The following is a 21173-nucleotide window of genomic DNA, read 5'->3' as shown; positions in this document are numbered from 1 at the left end:
CACTTTCCTTCACAAAGTAGGCAACAGGGCCTGGACTCCTTGAAGTGAACGGGGTAGGCAGCAGAATTTGCCCCCCTTGCCCAGGCAGGCCCGGCAGCAGCAATGACAGATCCAAGTCACCGAGGTAGCTGGCCCAGAAAAGGCAAACACTAATTACAGAGCCAATAAGCAGGGCTGCTGATCCGTTACCTGGTGCCAGCCTGCTCCCCTCTCCCAGGGGGCCTGTGACACTTCTCAGGCAGGGAGGGGCAAGGGGCAGGGAGGAGTATCCTTGGGCAGGAGGCTACAGAGGAGGAGGAGGAGCAGGCTTGCCGGTAGCAGGGACATCATGGGTAATGTAAGTTGGCCCCTAGCCCTGACCTGCTCTGAGCGAGTGGGAGGGGCAGGCCTGCACTCAGAGGCCCAGCCGGTGGGAGGAAGGTGACAGCCTGGGCTAGCACATCCCATCTAGGGCTCAGCCTTTCCTCCCAGCACCATCAGGAGGTGCACTGGCTCTAGGTAGGCAGCTGGTAGGTCAAGGAAGTTAGGTTGCAGCCAGGCAGTGGAAGTCAGTCGAGTATATTCTTCCTCTTCCTGCAGTACAGCCCCCGGGGTCCTTTGCCCACAGATGCATAGGAGCCAAGGCCTTCTGCCTTCTGATTAGAGGGGAGAAGCAGGTGCAGGGCTGCATTCCTTTGGGATACAGGCTAGACCCTCCTTCCCAAGGGTCCTGAACATCAGGATCCATGTGTCCACTTTCCTGAGCATGAGGAGAGCTAGGTGGGAGTTTCTCTGAGGCCTGATGTGGTGCAACTGGGAGCTTCTGCTCTTGACTCCTGTTCTAAGAACATGCAGAAATGGTGCCCGAAACCAGGAAGTGTCTAGGCAGGCTGCTCAGTGAGGGCTCATGATAGGAGTCCTGGAGGTTATCCCCACAGGCCCCTGGAGCCCAAAACTTCCCTCCTTTTCCCTCAGAGCTTGGAACACCGAGTCCTGTCCCGGGATCCATCCATGGACCTGGAGGCAAAGCAGCCGGACTCAGGCATGTCTTCACCCAACACCACCATGTCGGTCCAGCCGCCGAACTTTGACCTTGGCTCACCCACCAGCACCCTCTCCAACTATGACTCCTGCTCCTCCAGCCATTCCAGCAGCAAGGGTCAGCGCTCTACTCGAGGTGAGTGGATGGTAGGAAGAGGAGGAAGAGTGGAGACACAAGTCGAAGCACGGGGCCATTCTGTCTGTCTGTGCCAGTTAATGTCCTTTTTAAAAAAAGATTTATCGGGCTGGAGAGATGGCTCAGTGGTTAGAGCACCCGACTGCTCTTCCAGAGGTCATGAGTTCGATTCCCAGCAACCACATGGTGGCTCACAACCATCTGTAATGGGGTCTGATGCCCTCCTCTGGTGTGTCTGAAGACAGCTACAGTGTACTCGCATGCATAAAATAGATAAAATCTTATATATATATATATATATATATATATATATATATATATATATATATATATATATATATATATATACTGTAGCTGTCTTCACACACACCAGAAGAGGGCATCGGATCTCTTTACAGATGGTTGTGAACCACCATGTGGTTGCTGGGAATTGAACTCAGGACCTCTGGAAGAGCAGTCAGTGCTCTTAACCACTGAGCCATCTCTCCAGCCCCCCAGTCAATCCCTTAACATGGAGAGGGGACACATGTGAGTTATGCTCCCTGCCACAAAACCCCGCACGGGCCCAACACATGACTCACTGATCAACACAAGCACACATGCATACTTATGCAGGTAATACCCGTACATACACCTAGGTCACACAGACCGAAGCCCTCTGGTTCCCCATGACAAACATGGACACCCACACCCAAAGTCACCCAGTCCAACACAGACACACGTAAACACGGGGTTAAAGACACACATAACGGGGTTGGGGATTTAGCTCAGTGGTAGAGCGCTTGCCTAGCAAGCGCAAGGCCCTGGGTTCGGTCCCCAGCTCCGAAAAAAAAAAAAAAAGACATAACAAAAGCCCTCACACAGCGCTAGCCCTATGTGTACGCATTGACCACACCCTGAACAGCAGTCCCACCGCCTGCAGTGTTTCTTCCCACCACCAGGTGGCCTGCAGAACTGACTGAGTGTAGCCATCCTGACTCCCGGTCCTGCCAGACCCCTGCCAAGCGGTCCTCCTCCACAAGGCCCTGGAACCCAAAACTTCCTAAAGTGTCCCCTTGAAACCCAACAGCATCACCCTCCTGCCTACTTTGGAGGCCACAGCAAGCCACACTAAGCTAATAGGCTGCCACTGGATAAACTGTTTGCAGCTGAGACAGCTTGGGTCTTGGGTAGGCTCAGCAAACTTCTGTCTGTTCTTCTGCCTTGCCACCTGAGGGGTTCCAGGTGCCAGATCCTCAGACTTACAGAGCTACATGGACATGCTGAACCCAGAGCCTCGGAGCAAGCAAGGGAAGCCTTCATCTCTACCACCACCGCCACCACCAAGCTTCCCTCCACCACCACCCCCAGGCACACAGCTGCCCCCACCTCCACCAGGCTACCCAGCTCCCAATCCCCCTGTGGGGCTGCATTTGGATAACATTTACATGCAGACCAAGAACAAACTCCGCCACGTGGAGGTGGACTCCCTCAAGAAGGAGGTAGGTAGAATGTTGGCCCTGGTGGCTAGCAGGAGGTCTGGATGGACTGGGCACTGGGCCAATGGGGAGCTGGCCTGGTTGACTTGCAGTCATAAATGGGGCTTCCTGGGCTCAGGGCAAGCTTGAGAGCTGAGGGTCCTAGCAAGGTCCCTGAGAACTCAGGGCTGACGGTTGGAGATGGTGTCGGGGACAGAGTCACCATTCTCTTTTTTTTTTTTTTTTTTTTTTTTGGAGCTGGGGACTGAACCCAGGGCCTTGCGCTTGCTAGGCAAGCGCTCTACCACTGAGCCAAATCCCCAACCCCAGAGTCACCATTCTTATGAGGAGTCGAGGTTGAAAGAACATAGACCCAGATAGTCAGGCCCAGTGAGGAGCTGTGCCACGCCCACCACAGAGTGTCAGGGCCATCGTGGAGTTAGCAGAAAAGGCATTCAGATGTGGTGAACACTTCCAGGGCAGGGCTCAGGCAGAGAAGAGCACAGTAAGAAGGACACTTGAGCCAGGCTGTGATGGTGCACGCGCCTTTCATCTGGGGGAGGTAGAGGCAAGGCCAGCCTTCTCTACAGAGTGAGTTCCAGGGCAGCCAGGGCTACACAGAGGACAGACCCTCTCCAAAAGCCAAACCAAACAAAAGAACAGAAGGTAAGGAAAGTGATGCTTGAAGTTTCTTCCTTGGGTGAGGCACTCTGGAAGATTGATTAACGTGATGGGTGAAGGTGAGGGCCAGACAGTGGGTGATGACGTTGAGCACTAGAGGAGTCTGCTATCTGCTGCTGGCAGGGTGGCTAGGGGAGTAGAGGCTGAGGCTAGCCCTTCCTTTCCCCAGGGTAGGAAAAAGGTTTTCTCCAATGCTAACTCCCCTCCCACTCCCTAACCCCTGGGTGGGCGGAAGAGGAGCATCTATGTAAGAAGAAGGAAACCCTTTGGAAGGGGTAGATCAGTGTGAGAGACCAGAATACCCAAGGCCTTTGGACTTTTGCTAGGGAGCAGAGGAGGGTCAGATGTGAGAGCAGGGTCATCAGAGGGAGAGATGAGGGGGCAACTCATGACTACAGGTGACTAGGTGTATGTAGGGTGGCAAACCCATCAAGTCTTGCCAGAGCCCAGACCTTGCAATTCTCTCCCCAGTCCAAGGCATGCCACCCCAAGGTGGAGCCGAACGATCAGTTTGCACAGGTGAGCCAGGTCACAAGGCCATGGGGCGGAGGCGGCCTGGGAGGGGCAGCCTTCACAGGGACTCCATACCATCCTTTTACTGCCCTTCCGTGTACCAAGCTCAATTTTTTTTTTTTTTTCAAATCTGGAGGGGAGAAAGAAAGCCCGACAGAAATTGTAGAATGGTGGAAGCCGTCCTGCTTTTAAAGCCTGGTACAGCATATGGGACTTGCCCCCAAACCCTGCCCACTCCCCTTCACTGGGCCTGAGTGCCAGGACTTCCCCACTCCCCTCTGTGGTGTGTTCGTGCAGAAGTGCAGGCGCTAATAGGCTCCACAAAGGGCCCTTTGTGTGCACTTGCTGTCCCTTGCCCCCTCAGGCATGGGTGACTAAACTGTCGGTTAGAACTGGGTTGAGGGCTGTACACCTCTGTGGTTCTAGTGAAGGGGCTGGCTGACCCAGAAAACAAATCCGGCGTGTCGTGTTTCCTGTCACGTGAACCTTTTCCAGTGGGGACGGGGGTCTGAGACCACAACAGAGATGCAGGAGCATGAGTCTGGGTCAGGGACAGCCCCCACCTGGTCATTTGGTCTTTGGCCACACCACCTCTTCTCCCTCGCCCAGTGCAACAGACCTTAGCGGGGAGCAACGGAGCGAGTAGTTTTGTCACCCGAGCCCACCCGGCCACACTTGAAACTTGAGGCCTGGGCCCCGGTGTGGTGTCGTTTACATGGATAGCGATGGGTTCCAGATGCGGGAGGGAAAGGCCAGGGCGCGACCTGGAATGGAGGGGTGGGTGGACAAAAATGAGTAGTTTCACTGTCCGAGGTCAAGGCCCTCTTGCGGTCCGGGCAAATGGCTGAGGGCGGGGAGGATGAAGGTAGGGTACTAGTGGGAAACGAAGTGCAGGGGGCGGAGCCGCCCCTGGCTGGTGGCAGTGCAGTGGGGCTCCGTGACATCCCTGCCTGCTTAGGGGTTAAGCCTGGGATTGGCGGACCCTGGGTGATGTCAGGCCGACTGAGCTCATAGGCGGGCAGCGTGCGGGCCGGGCTGTAACCTGAGAGGAAGGATCAGGTAACGCAGGTGTCGGGTCCGTGCCGCCCCCGCCGCCAGGTGCACAGCGGGGGCCACCGGAACAGTCGCAGGTAGGAGCAGCCCTAGGCTGTGGGCCCCATGAACAAGCAGAAGCGACCCTGGGTACCAGCTCTAGACAGGGGCCCCTCCAGGCCGCGACCCCCGACAGAAAGCCTTCTAAGCTCCTCGTGCGCTCACCAGCGGCTGGTGGAGCAGCTAGTAGGGCGCAGCCGAGCCCTCGGGGCGGGCTAAGTGGGAACTGTTCCAGGGTAGGCTCCCCCTGGCGTCCAGGCTGGGCCACCCCGCCCTTGGGTCCGCCCCTTCTGGCCTCAGTAAGGGCCCCTGTGCCCTTGGCCCTAACCCAGACCCCTCCCTGTCAGCCATTCCTTTCACCAAGGTCCCCTCGCCCCCTGCCCCATCCTGCACGGAGAACTGGGGGGGCCAGGGACGCGGCCAGCTGCGCCCCCCGACGGCCCCTGGCTGCGAGCCCCCCAGGCAAAGAGCGGGGAGGAAGACGCAGGGGGCATCCGGGCCAAGAGCATCATCCGCCACTGTCTTCCCTCAGCCGAGCTCCGGCGACGGCTACTCGGGGCTACGCAGGCAGGATTCCGGGCTGCTCAGGCAGGATTCGGAGCTGCTGCTCAGGCACAACACCGGACTGCGCAGGCAGGACTCCGACCGCAAACAGCGTTCATTCAGTAAACAGCCCAGCACGGGGGACTACTACCGCCAGCTGGGCCGCAGCCCGGGGGAGCCGCTGGCCGCACGCCCGGGCATGGCCCACAGCGAGGAGGTGCGTGTCCACCAGCCCGCACCTGCGGGCTGCACAGGATCGAACCCTGTCTCACACTCCTCACTCTCTGGCCCCTCTGCTCCCCCGCAGGCGGCGCTGCTCCCCGGGAACCACGTGCACAACGGCTGCTCCGCGGACTCCAAAGCGTCCAGGGAGCTGCCGCCGCCACCGCCGCCGCCGCCCCTGCCCGAGGCCCTGAGTTCGCCGCCACCCGCCCCACCTCTGCCCATCGAGGGCGCGGGCGCAGCCTGCGGACAGCGGCGTTCCTCATCTTCTACTGGCAGTGAGTAGGGGCGGGATGCGGGGTGGGGGCGGCGCCAGCTGCAAAGGGGGAGGGAAACTAGAGACCGCCCCCTCCCCAGCTGCGACGTCCCTGGTCCTTCTTCCGGACTCTTTTTTCTTTTTTTTCCAGACCCTACCCTGTACATGATAAGGGGAGGAAAAGTTTTGAGTTGCTTCCGTCCCACGGCAGGACTGGCCTGAGTGTGGCTTTTGGCGAGGCACCTGCCCTCTTTGGGCTTTCTCTTTTTGAGCTAGGGAGAGCCTCGGGGCTCTGGTGGCTGATGTTTCTGAGCAACCTGCGGGAGGGACTGAGTGCTCCTTTCTTCCTGTACCCTGCATCTAGTCTCCAATTTTCCGACCTCCAACTCTTGTTCCTTCGAGCTTAGCACACCCCCTGTGCTTTTCTCAGCCTTGACCGGACTCTTACTGATCAGCTGTGCTTGGCTAAGAAGACTAAGTCCCAGCAACCCATCACGATTTCCTTTCCTTAGCTCTGTGTGTGTGTGTGTGTGTGTGTGTGTGTGTGTGTGTGTGTGGTGATGGTGATTGTGAAGGACAAACCAGGGCGCCCCTTGAGCACGCCAGACACACTCTCTACCTCAGAGCTTCGCATCTCTGCGGAGACCTGGATTGCTGGACGCTGCTTTCTGCCAGGGATCCTGCATCCCAGTGCGGCAGGGCACAGTGCAGAAATCATGCTCGATAGTTCCAACCCAAGCTTCATTTCTCTGACCCGGCCCAGAGCAGCTCCTATGGAGTCTGTGGTAACATGCCGGCTCCTGGCTGAGCCTCTGGAAAACCCTCCTCAGTCTATCCCCAACTTGACAGAACTCTCCTTCCTCTACAGACCATACTAGGGACAAAAGGAAAATAGACTCTGTCTGCTCCAGTCAACCCCAGTGACAAGATGGCCTCCCTTAGAGGTCTGGATGGACCACCCTTGTGGGGCCCCAGAGTGGCCTGAGCCAGGGTCACAAGGGCAGGAGAGCTCCACCCCTCTTCTCCCCCCTCTGCCCTCCCTGGCCCTCTTGCTGTCCCTGATTCACCCCAGCCCCCCTCCTTCCTCTAACTTCTCTGTCAATTCTCTCCTCTCCGTTCCTAGAAGTGAGAATCCTGAGACACAGGAAGAGTGAGTAGCTGCGCCGGCTGGCTGGCTGGCGGGCTCGCGGCTGAGGCTGAGGCGTGGGCTGGGGGAGGTGGCTTGCCCAGAAAAACGAGGCAGATGGGCCTGGGACTGAGGAAAGGGCTTGCTAGGGGCCAGCAGGTGAGAGGACCTGATACCCCCGAACACCCACCCACAGCATCACAGCATCTAGTGTCTGGCTTCCGGTTTTGCTTAAGTGAATGAACTGGCCAGCGGCTGGCTATCCTTCTCTTTGGGATGTGCTCTGGTTCACCAGCCCTGGTATCTAAGGGCCTCTAGTATAACTTTATTCCTGCCCAGATCTTGGGGGCCAAAGCCTTCCCTCCCCTAGTACTCCTCCACCATCCATCCACCTCCGCCAGCCCTGCTGGAAAATGCAAACTCTGCCCAGGTATTTGCATGCCTTTGGCCTTGCCCTTCTTCCTGTGCCCTCTCCCATGTCCTCAGTAAGCTCCTCCTTCCAAGGTCCCCTAGGGCCATGCGGTGCTTTGCCATAAATGTATGCTCCGCTTGCAGTCAGTATGTCTGCTGTCTGTCTGTGGGTGTGGGGCCAGGGAGGGTCCAGCTGGGTGGCACTGGCACTCCAGAGTCCTGAGTCTTATGGCCTTGGAGGCTCCAGCTGGCTCAGTCCAAGGGTCACTGGCTTTGCTGATGAAGGGAGAGAGCCGTAGGGAGACTCCGCCCTAGTGGGGCTGAGCCAAGAAACCTGGGACAAAGGTTGGGTGGCTAGCTGGGTCCGAGCTCTGGAGCTGGGCAGTCGATGGTGGGCAGACATCTGCTGGAGTCCCCAGGGCTGGCCCGAGAGCCACCATGAACTCCCAGGGGCCTCTACGTGGGGGCCGAATGCCCAGTGAGTAAGACCTGGTGGGGTCACCATGGACTGGGAACTGATGGCCCACCTTTGGGGGCCCTGGAAGCTACTTTTGATATCCCAGGATCCGGAGAGCTTCCTCTGGGCCCAAAGGTGGGCCCCACCCATCTGGCTTGGAGAGGGGGCCTTGGGGGCAGGAGGGAAATACGAATGGTACCCTTCCCTCCACTGAGTGCTTCTTCTCCTGTGGGCAGGCACCAAATCTTTCAACATGATGTCCCCAACGGGTGACAACTCGGAGTTGCTGGCTGAAATAAAAGCAGGCAAGAGTCTGAAACCAACACCGCAGAGCAAGGGGCTGACAACAGTGTTCTCAGGCAGCGGGCAGCCAGCCTCCCAGGTAGGCACTGGACGGGTGCCCCGCCCGGGCTCCCAGTGCCTGCCCAGTGCTCAGCCCTACCGCTTCTCCCGGCAGCCTGAGTCACCACAGCCTGCGGTGTCACCTGGGCCATCTCGGGCCCGGAGCCCCACCCCACCAGCCTCTGGGCCTCAGCCACTGCTCAATGGCAGCATAGTACCGGCACCACCTGCCACCCTAGCACCAGGAGTGCATCTGGATGTGGAGGCCCTCATCCCCACACTTGATGAGCAGGGCCGGCCCATCCCGGAGTGGAAGCGCCAGGTGATGGTCCGGAAGCTGCAGCAGAAAATGCAGGAGGAAGAGGAGCAGCGGAGGAAGGTGGGTGGGCAGGGCTTCCTAGAAAGCCCTGGGGTCTGCACACTAAGCCTACAGCCTGTTTCCCAGGTCACCTGTCATCCTTTGTGGACCCTTTGACCTCCAGCAAAGCCCATTAACCTTGGAGAAAAGCAGGAATATAGGCTACCCTGCATATATACTGGTCTCAGTCCTCCTACCTTTATCGGTCCCTTGGGAGCGAGCTGTCAGTGTTTATCAAACTCTAACGTGCCTTCCGGTCACTAGGGGCCGTGTTAAAAAGAGTATAGTGTGTGTTTGGGGTCAAAGACTGAGATTCTGCGTTTCTGACAATGTCCTGAGTGGATCCACACGGAGTGGTCCAAAGAGGCCTTCTTTGCATCCAGATTGACTTGAGCTCCGTCCTGGTCCTGGTCACTCTCCAGCTGCTGCTGCCGCTGAGATTTGCTTCATCTTAATCCCCACATCTGTAAGATGATTTGGTCATCCAACAAATGTTCCCTGACGGCCATGTACTGTACCGAGGTTGTGTCCTCAGAGGGTTCACAATGGATGTACCAAAGTCTACTATCAAGGTTGCTGTGGAGGGGTGTGTGTGTGTGTGTGTGTGTGTGTGTGTGTGTGTGTGTACAAGCAAGTAAGTGTCCCTAGATATGAGAGGGTCAACTTGGGGTCACAGACAATTGAGCTTTATGAGACACTGGGTTGATCAGGGACACAGCAGACTGAGGCACCACTCAACCAGTTGACAGTTATGGGTCAGGGGTGGTGACAGGGTAGAGGTTGGTGATGTAGTAGCCCAGGGTGAGATGGGAATGGGAGACACACAAGAGCAGATTACGGAGGGTGTGGGGTGAGGAGGAAGGTGGCAGGGAGGATGGGTTGGTCAGGAAGTCACAGCGGATGTGTCTCTGGGGTGTTGTTGGAATGTGGGGTGACAAGGGTGAGTCAGGATACAGGTTTGGGATAGCTGCCTGGAAGGGATTAGGCCCCTGAGCATGCTGGGGGCGTGGGGGGCAGTTTGTTGGGGAAGTGGGGTCGACTGTAACTTTAGTCTCTGTAAGAGTGGAGTGTGGGGGGTTAAGGGAGAGATGGGGAAGAGAGGGAGGGAGAGAGAGACAGAGAGAGGCAGAGACAGAGGGGGGAGACTTGCATCCGGGCATTGACCATGGACTGACTAGGCTGGCCCTGGACCACAGAAAGCCTGAGAAAGGCTCTGTGACCTGGTGACAGGAGAAGAGCGCTAGGGTCCGGCTTGGAAATACCATGCTGTAGATCAGTTAGGCAAGGCCTCTGTGCCTCTCTCAGCTTCAACGCCTTTCGCGTGTTCTTTGGGTGGTGTAATGAGCGACCAAGCCAGGCATGGAGACCTGGTCTTCAGGCCTGCTTTCCCTGCCTCAGGCAGCACCGCAGCCCCATCCGGTGCCCTCTACCAGCAACCAAAGTGACCACTACTCAGAGTCGGGAGCCGAAGCCTTACTACAGTACACTCTCCCCGCCAGCCAGGCGGCCAGTCCTTGCAAACGCAGCCCAACGGAGCCATTACACCACCCAGGACTAGCAAAAGGTCGCCGGCTCTGCTGCGGGAGCTGGGCCAGAGGGAGACCCGCCCCTCCCCTCTTTTGTCTTCCCCGCATTAGCTAACCGCTGCCAGCTCCTGTTGCTACCCCCCGGAGGGCTGGAGATACTCTCACGAACACAACGCCATCCTGGGGCCTTTTGGCGAACTCATGACTGAGGCAGACATCCTCCGCATCGAACAGCAAATTGAGAACCTGCAGGTGCTGCACAAGGCAAAGAAACTGGAGGCCCGCTTGGAGCAGCTAGAACTGGAGTTGGAGCAGCTGCTACCGATTTCTGCCGCCTTGTCAGCACCACGCTTCACGGTCAACCCACGCCGCATGCATGGCCGCGCGGCCAACCTGCCTGCCTGGTGCAGCAAGATCTCTACGCTGCTCAAGAGCATGGCCACGCTGCTGGCCACTCTGGGCGGCCGGCCGGCGCATCTGGCGGAACTGCTAGCTGCAGACACTGGCCAACCGCTGGCACCGCTGCCAGACGCACCCTCAAGGCCTGGACCACTCTGTTTGGGACGTTCTCATTCGCTCAGCTGGTGCCGGGAAGCCGTGGCACGGGAGATCCTCGAATGTGGCGTCTCGGTGCAGGACCTCCGCGCCGCGTATGAACGGCGCACCCAGGGCGCAGCGCCCGCACATAGCCTGCGCCGCAAACTCACTCAGCCCACCAGTACCCCGGACCGGGAGCCCATCCTCGAGGAGGATTACGTGGCACTTGGTTCCAGTGAACAGAGAGCCACCATCGCTAATGGCCTGTGGGCTGCAGAGGAGCCCTTGGACACTCTGGACTCATCGGAACCATGGCACCATGAGGAAGCTCTTCCGGAGCCTGAGCAGTTAGCTAGCAGGCCGCCGCTCTCCACCGAGCTATCTGGCGTCCAGGATTACATCGACATGCGCAAGGAGCGCATCGTCTACCTCTTCCTGGAGCACTGGCGCAAGTGGACCTTCCAAGGACCCCGGCGTCATGCCCAAGCGCGCCTGCGCAGATTGCTGCCCCGGGTGGTGGCCTCCGGCGCCGGTCCCCTCCCAGAAGCAGAAGATATTCTCCAGCAGCCAACAGCTGATGAGGACCCTAACCGTGGCCCTGAAGAGCGGCTGCTACAGCTGCTAAAGCAGCGACAGGTGGTGGGCAAACTGCTGGGCCACTGGAGGAGCCTTCTAAGGCAGGTGCCAACACGCCAGGCACCCAGGGAGCTTACACACGGTCTGTACTGGCCCGAGCACTTCCTGCCACCACTCGACGGCGGCACTCCGCGGAACTACGACAGTCTCACTCTGGATCTTTTCATGCTAGGCTACTTCCAGCTGCTGGAGATGGGCCTGAGCCGAGAGGAACGGAAATTCCGCCACCTGCTGTGCTACGAGATGTTCGACCGTCTGGGCAGCCACCCGTGGGAGCTTATCCGTCAGTTCCACCGTACAGTGCTTGAGGAGGTGGAGGCCGGTACGCGTAGCTGGGAGGATGGCTTTGAAGACCTCAGGCGCCAATTCTTCGGAGACAGCCTCGAGTCTGAGCTGGCTCCAGAAGAGACCCAAGAGGAGGAGGAAGAAGCGGAGGAGGAGGAGGAGGAACGAGACCAGGAGGGAGAGAAGGAGGAAGAGAAGGAAAAACTGGAGAAGGGAGAGGAAGAGAAGAGAGAAGAAGAGAAAGGCAGGGAGAAGAAAGAGGAGGAGGAAGAAGAGAGAGAGGAAGAGAAAGATAGGGAGAAGAAAGGGGAGGAGGAGGAAGAAGAGAAGATAGAGGAAGAGAAAGACAAAATGAAAGGGGAGGAGGAAGAAGAAAGAGAGGAGCCCACCAAAGAATGTGTACCATCACAGGACCCGCCAGAGGGCCAAACAGAGGATCCAAGCCCTGTGCTGCCGCCACTGCCTCCCGCTGCACCTCCCCCAACCTCAGCCCTGCCTAGTTCAGAACCCCCTACTGAAGAGCCCTTGGAGCTGGTGTCTGAGATGGGCGAATTCAGTAATGAGGCCATCTGCCGCTATATTGACCGGAGCTTCTCCTTTTGGAAGGAGAAAGAGGCAGAACTCTTTGACATCTGACAGCAAAGTTAGAGTTTAGTTTTGTGCCTGGACGCCTGTGTGACATCTAGAGGCCAGAATCAGAAAGAACCAGGTTTTCAAGAAGTCTGCTTCTTTGGGACCTTTGAGGTCCCTAGGAGGGAGGAAGTGAGACTTTTGTGAGCTTGGAGGGGGCGAGTCAGTATTTCTGTCTATGAAGCCAGACAGCAGAAGCATTCTGAGTTAAGGGACTCTGGGTCCCCTGAGGCATTGAGTTTCTATCTCTCCATCTCTGGGTTTTGCTACCTCCGTGGCCTGTGCAATGTTCTTCTGTGTGGTGTGTGATGTGTGCAGAGCGCCCCCCCCCCCCACCTTCTCTTCTGTAACATCGAAGGAATAAAAAACATTGTTATAGGCTGTGTCGGAACCCCTCTCCCCATGTCATTATAGCTTCATAGTTGTTCCACTAAGAAAGGAGCAAGTGTGGGTCAGCCGGTCCTCCACAGGGGAGATAGAGGCAGCCTGAGCCTTCCTGAGCTCACCAAGTATGTGGTACAAGTCTACATCTGCCTGGGGCCATCTTGGCACCTGCCTTGTGGGAAATCAGGACCCAACTACTTTCCTGTCCTCCTTTTTACCTCCTCTGATCTATGTATGTGGCTCCACCTGTAGGAAACTGGTTGGGGTCACTAGGGAGCAGGAAGCCCCGTCTACAGAGGCTGCCACCAAGCACCATTACGGGATTGTATCATAGGAAGTCATAAAAAGGCGGGTCTTCCTTGCAAACACATCTACAGTCTGCAGTCCCTGAATTCTCCACATCCCCTGTGTTGGGTTTGCATGCCCCCAACCTGGGAATCTCAGGCCAAGCCGGTCCTGATGCTGTGGTCGTGTTTTAGGAAGAAGAGGAGGAGGCCCGGCTGGCCAGCCTGCCCGCCTGGAGACGAGACATTCTTAGGAAGAAGCTGGAGGAGGAGAGGTGAGTGGAGGAGACTCTTGGCATCGTGGTGTCTTGACTGTCTCAGAAGGTATGAGGCCATCTAACCCTGTCTCTTTCTCTTTCCAGGGAGCAGAAGCGGTAAGCATGGTCCTGACCCAAACCTGCCACCTCTTCCCACAGTCAGCCCCACAGTGCTCCTCCAGCCAGCCTGTTACTTCAGACATGGTCCCATAACCTTTCAGCTCTCAATGATGACACAAGACCCTTAATTATTTAGCACCTGTCCCTCAAAGCCTAGCTCTAATGCTCTGATTACATTCTTAAGTTACCTAGACCCCGTCTCCTAGTAGCCTAGCATTTCACCAAGTGGGTGTTAGCACATGCCTATAATCCCCTTGGTAGGTAGAGGCAGGAGGATTAGGAGTTTAAAAATGTCCTTGGCTCACAGTCACCTCATGGTTAACCTGACCTAAATGTGACTTAAAAAAAAACAAAACAACAACAAAAACAAACAAAAAGCCCCAACAACCTTTACTGGTCCTAGCCTACAATGCTCCTTTTTCTTTTTAAATTGTGTGTGTGTGTGTGTGTGTGTGTGTGTGTGTGTGTGTGTGTGTGTGTATGTGTGTGTGTGTAGGAACATATGAGCACAGGTGCCTGTGGAGGTCAGAAGTATCAGATCCTGGAGCTGGAGTTACATGTGGTTATGAGCCACCTAGTGTGGGTGCAGGGAATCGAACTTGAATCTTTCTGGAAGAGTAGTAGTACACAATCTTCACAGCCAAGCCATCTCTCCGGCCCCAAGGACAGTTCCAGGACCGATAAACTCCATCATCCACGTGTTCCTTTCAGCTTAATCTCGGTACACAGGAATCTAGCTGGGTGCTGTCCGATGGAAAGATAATGTGCCCACGTATTTAATTTTAGATTTTGTAGTAGCCACACTGGGAGAAAACTTTTTAGAAGATATAGGTAAGTTTAATCTTCACACTCCTAGCCCAATGTGTGGAAACTGCGTTCAGCATTTCAGTGTGAACGTCACTGATGAGAGCTAGGGGATGGCTCAGTTGGTAGGGTGCTTGCCTAGCTCGCTGGAAGCCCTAGGTTCAGTCTCTAGTATTACAGAGAGCTGGAGCCATGGGACTAGAGAGATGGCTCTGCAGTTCAAAACACTTACTGTTCTTCCAGAGGACTAAGGTTCAACTCCCAGCAGCCATGGGCAGCTCAAAATGGCCTGTAACTCCAGTTATAAAGGATCAAATGACCTCTTGGGCCTCCTTAGGCACTAGGCACAGGTGTGAAGACATGCATGCAGGCAAGACACCCCACACACAGTCAACTAAATGAAATTGAAGACAAAGGAACCAAAATAGAACCCCTGGAGAAGTGGCTTGAGTGTGTGATTCCAGCATGCAGGAGGGTCAGTTCAAAGTCAACCTTGTCAACACAGCAGACTTGAAGCTAGCCTGTAATACATCAAGACCACCCCCCCCTCTCTCACACACACACACACATTTCTTTCCTTACAAAATTTAGTTTTCAAAATATCATGTGCATGCCAATTTGAACATTTTGATTGTTCCATAACCAGATATGATTAGTGGTAACCCTGACGACAACAGAGCAGCAGATGTGCCCTTTCGCTTTTTCAGAGTTGGGAATCAAACCTTGAGTATTACAGGCAAGCACTCTGCGGGAGAGCTACACCCCCAGTCCCTAGCCTTTCAGAGCACCTGTCCCTAGGTAGCTCGATGGCCTGATCCCCAGTAATGAGATCCCCCAGCACCTCAACCCTATTCCCTGGGCATTTAGATTGACAGCTTCCTAACAATTCAGGTCCTGTCTCCGATGACAGGCCTCCTGACACGGATCCCGTGAACTCTGTAACATTCAATCCTCACACGGGGACACCTAAAGACCCAGCATTCCAGTAACATTCCTCTACAAAATAATAATCCAATTTCAGACTCCAATTTTCTTTCTTCTGAGTATCCCTCTAACTCCAATATGGCGGCATGAAAGCCCTGGTTCCTAGGCAGTGTAGGCCCCTGTCCTCGTTAGCTCCCTCCCTCCCTGCCATTGCCATCCGGGTGTCTGGCCTGTCCCAGTATCTGGCCCCAGGCATCGCTGAGTTTTGCCACCCATAAACAGAAAAGAGGAGGAGCGGCAGAAGCTGGAGGAAATCCAGAGGGCGAAAGAACAGTCGGAGAAGCTGCGGACACTAGGATACGACGAGGCCAAGCTCGCGCCCTGGCAGCGACAGGTCATCTTGAAGAAGGGGGAGATCCCTAAGTAATAGGAGTCTCGGCCTCTTGCGTGTAGCCTCACGAGCTCTGAGAAATGGGGAGCGGCCCCCAGCCCCCGCCCCATCCTGTCAGGTTGGTGCGGAAGGGTGGGAGCCTTGAGCCCTTCCCTTCGGTGCCTGCCGGAATCTTCCCTATTCCCCTCCCTGGCCCCACATCCCCAACCCTGCTGCTGGAGTGCTCTCGCGAACCCCTGCTGTCGCCTGGAAAAAAAAAGTGCCCAGGCTGCTGACGCAAAAAGAAAAAAAGAGAAAGAAAAAAGATGCTCATTTGCATGCTCACTTACATATATTTGCATGTTCACCGACCCAGCCGGAGCTCGCCCCAGCCTCGTGGGTGGTGACTTTTCCTGCAGGGCGCACGCCCTGCTGCAGCCCCCTCCCCCGCAGCCCGGAACCCACATTGCTGGCGCATCCTGGGTGGAGGCAGACCCCGAGCTCGGGGAAGGGGTTTTCCTCCCTCCACGACCCAGATCTGTGCTGGCCAAAGTTGCTGCGTTTCTTATCCCCTGCGAGGGTTTCCTCTCAGTCATTTGTTTACCAGAAAGGATGAAACTTGCCTGTAGGGGCGGAGCTGTCGCTCCTGAGGGGCCCCACCTTTACACGTACCACCCCCTCCCCCCGCCCCAGTTACGCCTTCCAAGTTCCCAGTCAGGCCCTTAGCTTCCCTGACCCTTTCACTGCCTCAATGGTATAAGTGGAGGGCCAGGGATCCCGCAATTGTACCTGCTCCTCACCCTATCCCCCACCCCCTTCCTTCCCCCATTAAACCTCTATCCGCCAACTGTGCCTCTCATTCACTCTCACTCGCCGTCCTAGTGACTTTCTCCTTCTGAGGCTGCTGCGTAGTGGCGGACACGGGAAGAGCTGCTGTGTGAGCCCAGGAAGACACTGGTTTCCACTGTACCTCAGTTCCCGAGTCGTCAGAACCCCCAGCCCACTCAAAGCCTGGGGAAACAGAACCAGAGCTCCACTTAACACCCTTAACTCCCACTGAAACACCAGCAGTTGCTTTTTTGACGAAATTTAATACCAAGTTCAAACTCGGGCTAATTAACAGCTGAGCAAACCAATCACTTGGCCCCTTCTGGTATTTCTCCATGACTCTTCCCTTAGCTGGAGTTCCCTGCAGGTAAGCAGGGGTGAGACACAGCCAGCCCTGCTACGCAGGACCACGGCAGGGGGTTAGTAAGTGACATAAAATGTCTACACGCATAAGTAACAATACTTAAGGCTCCTTCAAGGGTCAAAGTGGCTGATGGACCTCACATCACGGGCCGCGCTGCAGGCGGCTACGAAGGTCCTCAGCACAGCCTTCCAGCCCCATGCGCTCCAGGGCCGCATAGATGGCACCCAAGCCTGCAGGCTGCTGCTGCCGCCAGCGCTTGAGCATCTCATACTGCTGGTCTCGGAAGCGGCAGATCTCCACCTCCACAGCCTCAATTTCTGCCTCCCGCAGCCCCAGCGTGCGCACAAACTCCTTCCACCTTCTGGCTGGGACCGCATCCATTACGTCGTAGAGTTGCGGGCCAGGCTGGAGCACAGCAGCCGGAGAGCCTGCCGGGGGCGCTGGCGAGAGCGGAGGTACCAGAGGAGGGCCTGAGGTGGGGTCAGAGATGTGAGGATACTTTTCAACAGAGGACCTAATAGACCTCTTTAGGCAGGACAGCCACCACTCTTGAGGACAGGAAGTTGACCGTGAAACAACATTCCCACCTTGGACTTGGGACGACAGGGGGAAGCCTAAGCCATTTTGCTCTCTTACCAAGAGTTCTGTTTGGCAGCTGATCCCAGGGTTGTGAGGCCTGCCTGCAGACCACCTCCTCAGTCTGGGATAAACCGGGGGTCCAGTTGTTGCCTACCAACTGGACAGTGGTGCAGACTTTCCCAGTACTGCCTGGGGGTGGCAGGAGGGTGTGGGCGCTGTCTGATGCTGAGAAATGGGTAGTCTGGAAGGTGAGAGGGGCCAAGTCAGTCATGTGAATCTAGAGAGGCCTCTTTGCTGGTCTCTGGCTTCAGGTGGACATCCCCTGGCTCAGACAGCAGAATCACCTCCCATAGGCTCTGTAGCTCACTCGCACACATGCATACACACACACACACACACACACACACACACACACACACACCCCTGTGGCCCAGCAGAAAGGCTACTTCTGTGTTTGCCTGGAAGTCTATCCCCCAACCCTTTGGAGGTGTTCATCCCTCTGAATGTTAGGCCTGGGGTACTTGTCTGAATCCCAGAGACGGTCACTTGAGAGCAGGTGCTGGGGATGGTCCTTTCCACTGATAGCCCTTAGCATACTTGTCTGTTAGGGTCTAACCTGTGATAGCAATCAAGCTAGCACATGTTAACTCTCCTCGTTCCGTGAGCCAGAATTCTTCGCAGGACTGTGATAATTACCTGTGGTGAGGCCAGGGTCTCCATCCCAGCTATGTCTGCTAATAGAGACAGAGAGGGCCTGGTAAGCACCTAGGCAAGGGCTAGTCCAGCACCTCTTGGATTCTTCTTCACCTCACACTCCTTCCCTCAGTCTCCCCTTCTGCACCAAGTTACTGGGGCCCTAGAGCACCCATCCTTACCCTAGGCCTCTTTGTAATGCGTGCATATAGTACATGTATGTATACTACATGCATGGACTTACCAGTGACCACGGGCTTACAAGGCTGCCACCGACAGTATGCACAGATCAGGACAGTCCCAAGAAGGAACGAGGCCCCTAGAAGCACCTGGACCCAGAACACTGACAAAACAGTAGCTGGTGAGAGCAGGCTGGCGGCCACCCTGCCCCACACTGGCCCTCCCCAGCCTTCCCACCAGAAGCCCCAGTGTTTTCACCTACTCTGCTTCCAGCCACAGACAGCAGTGCAAGCCTTAGGGCAAACGCTGCTGAAGCTCCTGCAAAGGAGTAAGGCGGGGCTGAAGGCTCCCGGCACTGCCCGACACCGAGGCACTGCCGACACCCCATCTTGCAAGGGGTGGACTTCTACCCTGCCCCCAAACATTCTCTAAGTGTTGCTGAAAAAATAACCATCACTAATCCCTCTTCAGTTCCTGAGTGGTGGCCCTCGCACCTGGAGTCAGTGTCTGGGAAGCAACAGGTACTCAAGGGCTTGGGTACCCGTTCCCCTTACTGAAGCCCTGGGAAGAACATCCTAGTGCCAGCCACATCCAGAGGGTAAACCTGAAATCCCTCAGCTTGCCAAGTGCTAGCAGCAAATCCAGCCTTAGCCGAAGTTTCAAAGCCCTATCTGCGTAAGCAAATAAACCGTAAATCTACCCCCAAATATGGGAGGGGAAGGGATAAGGAAGATTCGGGGCGAAAGCAAATATATATTTCCCTTTTTTTTTTTTTTTTTTTTTTTTGGTTCTTTTTTTTCGGAGCTGGGGACCGAACCCAGGGCCTTGCGCTTCCTAGGTAAGCGCTCTACCACTGAGCTAAATCCCCAGCCCTATATTTCCCTTTAATGTATACGCACAACCCTTCACCATTTCTGCTTGCCCGGAAGCGCCCCTTCCACGGTGGAGCCAAGCTGCCCCACCCACATCTCTTCCCACCTCTAAACCTGCAACAACTATTCCCCAAGTCTCCACCCTGCTCCCAGCCTCCCCTCCCTCGGGCCCAGCACAGCCAGTAAGTTACGTGGGGCAGGACGCGCAGCCATTGCCGTGTATGTAGAAGCCAGGCGGGCAGGGCCCTGCAGACCAAAAGATGGCTTGTGTCAGGACGGGAGAGAACGGAGTTGAAAGAAAAGGCCTCGGAGGCAGACAGCCCAGAGTAGAGTACTCACGGTATGTTGTAGGTTCGTAGCTTGAGCAGGGGGTACAAGAGAAAGGTGAGCTTTTCCCACACGGCTCGGTGGAGCAGTCAACACACCAGCCTGACTGGCAGCCACAGTGAGTGTCCGTCTCTGCGGAGCAATTCTCCAGGGTCACCTGAAGGGCTGTGAGAGGGGGTGCAGGAATGTAGGAACAGGGGACGTGGTGTCAGAGCCACTGACCACCACATAGAAGCAGGGAATGACCTCCCTGGGAGAGCGGCACTGGCTAACCCCACAGGTAGAATAAGTAGGCTGCTCATGACTGACCAGAGGCCAAGGCCACGTGGAGACAGGAAGGACACAGGGGAAAGGCGAAAGGCACGATATGTGGTGGTGGATGGAACCTGTGTTCCGTCCTCTCTCATCCAGGACAAGCCATGGACTGTCCTCGAGAGCCTGTCCCCTGAGTCCTGGACAGGCCACCCCCTTACCCTCTTCATCACAGACTTGGCAGCGGGTACAGTCAGTCTTAAAGTGGCTGTCTCTGGCCAAGAAGGTGCCCGGAGGACAGGGAAGGCATGAGGAGTCGCCACAGGGTTCTGTGCAGGGGGCCTTCATGTACTGTCCTGTGGGACACAGGCAAGGCTTAGAGTCAACGGCTCCTGGAACCTGTGTGCCTATACTTTGCTTTCTCTCTCTCCCTTCCTATCTCTGGCTCTTCTCATCCGCCCGTTGCCACCCAACCTCCCTGGACCCCATCCCTAGCCTGTCTCACCCTACCTGACCCTCTCTCGGGTTACCCTCCTTTTCCCTGCCTTTTACCCTTCCAGACACTTACCCTTTGGGCAGCCCCTGCAACAAAGCTGGCCATACCTCTTCTGTGGCTCACTGGCACAGTCACACCTGCCGGGCGTACCACCCTGGCCATGGCCACCAAGCAGCAGTAGCAGCAGCAGCAGCAGCGATGGTAGGAACAGAGGCTGGAGAACACGTGCAGCTGACCCAGCTGTGGCTGCCCCAGAAGGCGACCTCTCCCTCCTAGGCACCTCCTCCATTCCTGAAGCCCTAGCATTTGCCCGAGTAAACTCACTTCTCGGGCTCCTGGGCGGAACAGGGTTAGGGGAGTGGGAATAGCTTCCCTCTCCCTGTCTACAAAACCAGCTTATGAACAGCAGAGGAGGCCTCCCTCCCCACCTTTGCCCATTTCCTTTCTACCCAGCAAGACTCGGCCACCCTGCCCCCAGCCATGCCTTCTGAGAGGTGGAGGCCCCCAGACCCCTTTCCCCGGGAGCCTGTGCTTCCTCTCAGCGGAAGGGCGCGCCCGAGCCTCTAACTAGGTCGTTGGTGAAGGCAACCGGGCCCGCTGGGAACTCGGCAGCGTTGAGAAGCTCCCCTAGACCCTCCCTTCGAGGCTTAGCTCCAGGGCTGCAGGTCGGGTTCTGGACTGTTTTCTGGCCTCCTGCGACCCCACTTACCTCCACCACGCAGCCCCGCGGCCGTTGCTCCATTGCGGTCTGTACCGCCTGGGCCCTGCGAGCACTGCTCTCGTTGTGTAGCCCGGGGCTTCCCCACTAGCCCAGCCCCTGTGTTCCTAGACTAGAGCCAGCCTGCCTGCCCGCCCGCGCCTTCCAGAACAGCTTCCCTCAGGGGATGGCCAGGGTGGGGTCTGCTACTTTTTCGAAGCTGTGGGAATATGCCCCTCTACCAGGCGGAGACCCTCTCCGCTGGTGTGGTGCATGCACACTGCATACTAGAAGTTGACACAAGCTTTGACTAAGACCACAAAGCTGCGTCCTGATTCTACCCTGGGTCTAGCTCCAGCCCTGAGAACCACTGCTGGAGAGTCCAGAGCAAGCAACTCTTATCCGGGCCTCAAGTACTTGGGACAGGGTGGGGCAACCTAGGTAGGACACATACGTCTTCCAGAATAGCTGGGTATGGGCGCTGAGATGGACAGAACCTTGAGTTCTAAGGAAT

At 56.4% G+C, this 21173-nt stretch overlaps 2 protein-coding genes across 27 annotated transcripts in view; one reads left to right on the top strand and one right to left on the bottom strand.

Moving 5' to 3' along the window:
- Espn (espin) overlaps positions 1–16218 on the top strand; it is a 34365-nt gene extending 18147 nt beyond the window's left edge. The window contains exons 6-15 of one of the 14 annotated variants that reach the window (XM_087550879.1): positions 955–1156; positions 2372–2637; positions 3766–3813; positions 5432–5659; positions 5750–5942; positions 8151–8296; positions 8372–8635; positions 13092–13171; positions 13259–13270; positions 15284–16218. In XM_087550879.1, the coding sequence (XP_087407005.1) occupies positions 955–1156; positions 2372–2637; positions 3766–3813; positions 5432–5659; positions 5750–5942; positions 8151–8296; positions 8372–8635; positions 13092–13171; positions 13259–13270; positions 15284–15428 (1584 nt within the window). In that variant the 3' untranslated portion in view covers positions 15429–16218. Of the gene's footprint in view, positions 1–954; positions 1157–2371; positions 2638–3765; positions 3814–5431; positions 5943–7043; positions 7071–7765; positions 7936–8150; positions 8636–10251; positions 12614–13091; positions 13176–13258; positions 13271–15283 lie in introns of those variants that run through there. The other 13 variants (XM_087550872.1, XM_087550880.1, XM_087550873.1 and 10 more) reach the window with 13 other exon arrangements.
- Positions 16219–16436: 218 nt separating this feature from the next.
- On the bottom strand, positions 16437–21043 carry Tnfrsf25 (TNF receptor superfamily member 25). 13 transcript variants are annotated; one of them, NM_001137644.1, is made up of 10 exons: positions 20672–20838; positions 20035–20176; positions 19688–19822; positions 19227–19379; positions 19079–19133; positions 18278–18333; positions 18080–18178; positions 17839–17876; positions 17200–17383; positions 16437–17033 (listed from the first exon to the last, which is right to left on the bottom strand). In NM_001137644.1, exons 1-10 carry the CDS (start codon positions 20702–20704, stop codon positions 16705–16707), a joined length of 1224 nt encoding a protein of 407 aa, NP_001131116.1. In that variant the 5' UTR covers positions 20705–20838; the 3' UTR covers positions 16437–16704. The 13 variants fall into 13 exon arrangements, with proteins under 13 accessions (NP_001131116.1, XP_087406902.1, XP_087406905.1 ...); XM_087550776.1 differs by having other exon boundaries at positions 16443–17033; positions 17839–17873; positions 20672–21043; XM_087550779.1 differs by lacking the exon at positions 18278–18333 and having other exon boundaries at positions 16443–17033; positions 20672–21028.
- Positions 21044–21173: the final 130 nt, after the last annotated feature.

The sequence above is a fragment of the Rattus norvegicus genome, chromosome 5 (assembly GCF_021556685.1).
Source record: "Rattus norvegicus strain SHRSP/BbbUtx chromosome 5, alternate assembly SHRSP_T2T, whole genome shotgun sequence".
Taxonomy (NCBI): Eukaryota; Metazoa; Chordata; class Mammalia; order Rodentia; family Muridae; genus Rattus; species Rattus norvegicus.
Note: the sequence above shows the minus strand (reverse complement) of the source record. Positions and strands in the feature narration are given on the sequence as shown.

What these genes read in the sequence shown, in the direction of transcription:
- Tnfrsf25 (NM_001443951.1), bottom strand. Translation starts at nt 20,251, where the DNA reads ATGGAGGAGGTGCCTAGGAGGGAGAGGTCGCCTTCTGGGGCAGCCACA. An exon ending in CTACGAACCTACAACATACC is followed by an intron (nt 19,134 to 19,226) that starts GTGAGTACTCTA and finishes TTTGGTCTGCAG; the next exon opens with GGCCCTGCCCGCCTGGCTTC. An exon ending in TGTCTGTGGCTGGAAGCAGA is followed by an intron (nt 18,179 to 18,277) that starts GTAGGTGAAAAC and finishes CTGTTTTGTCAG; the next exon opens with TGTTCTGGGTCCAGGTGCTT.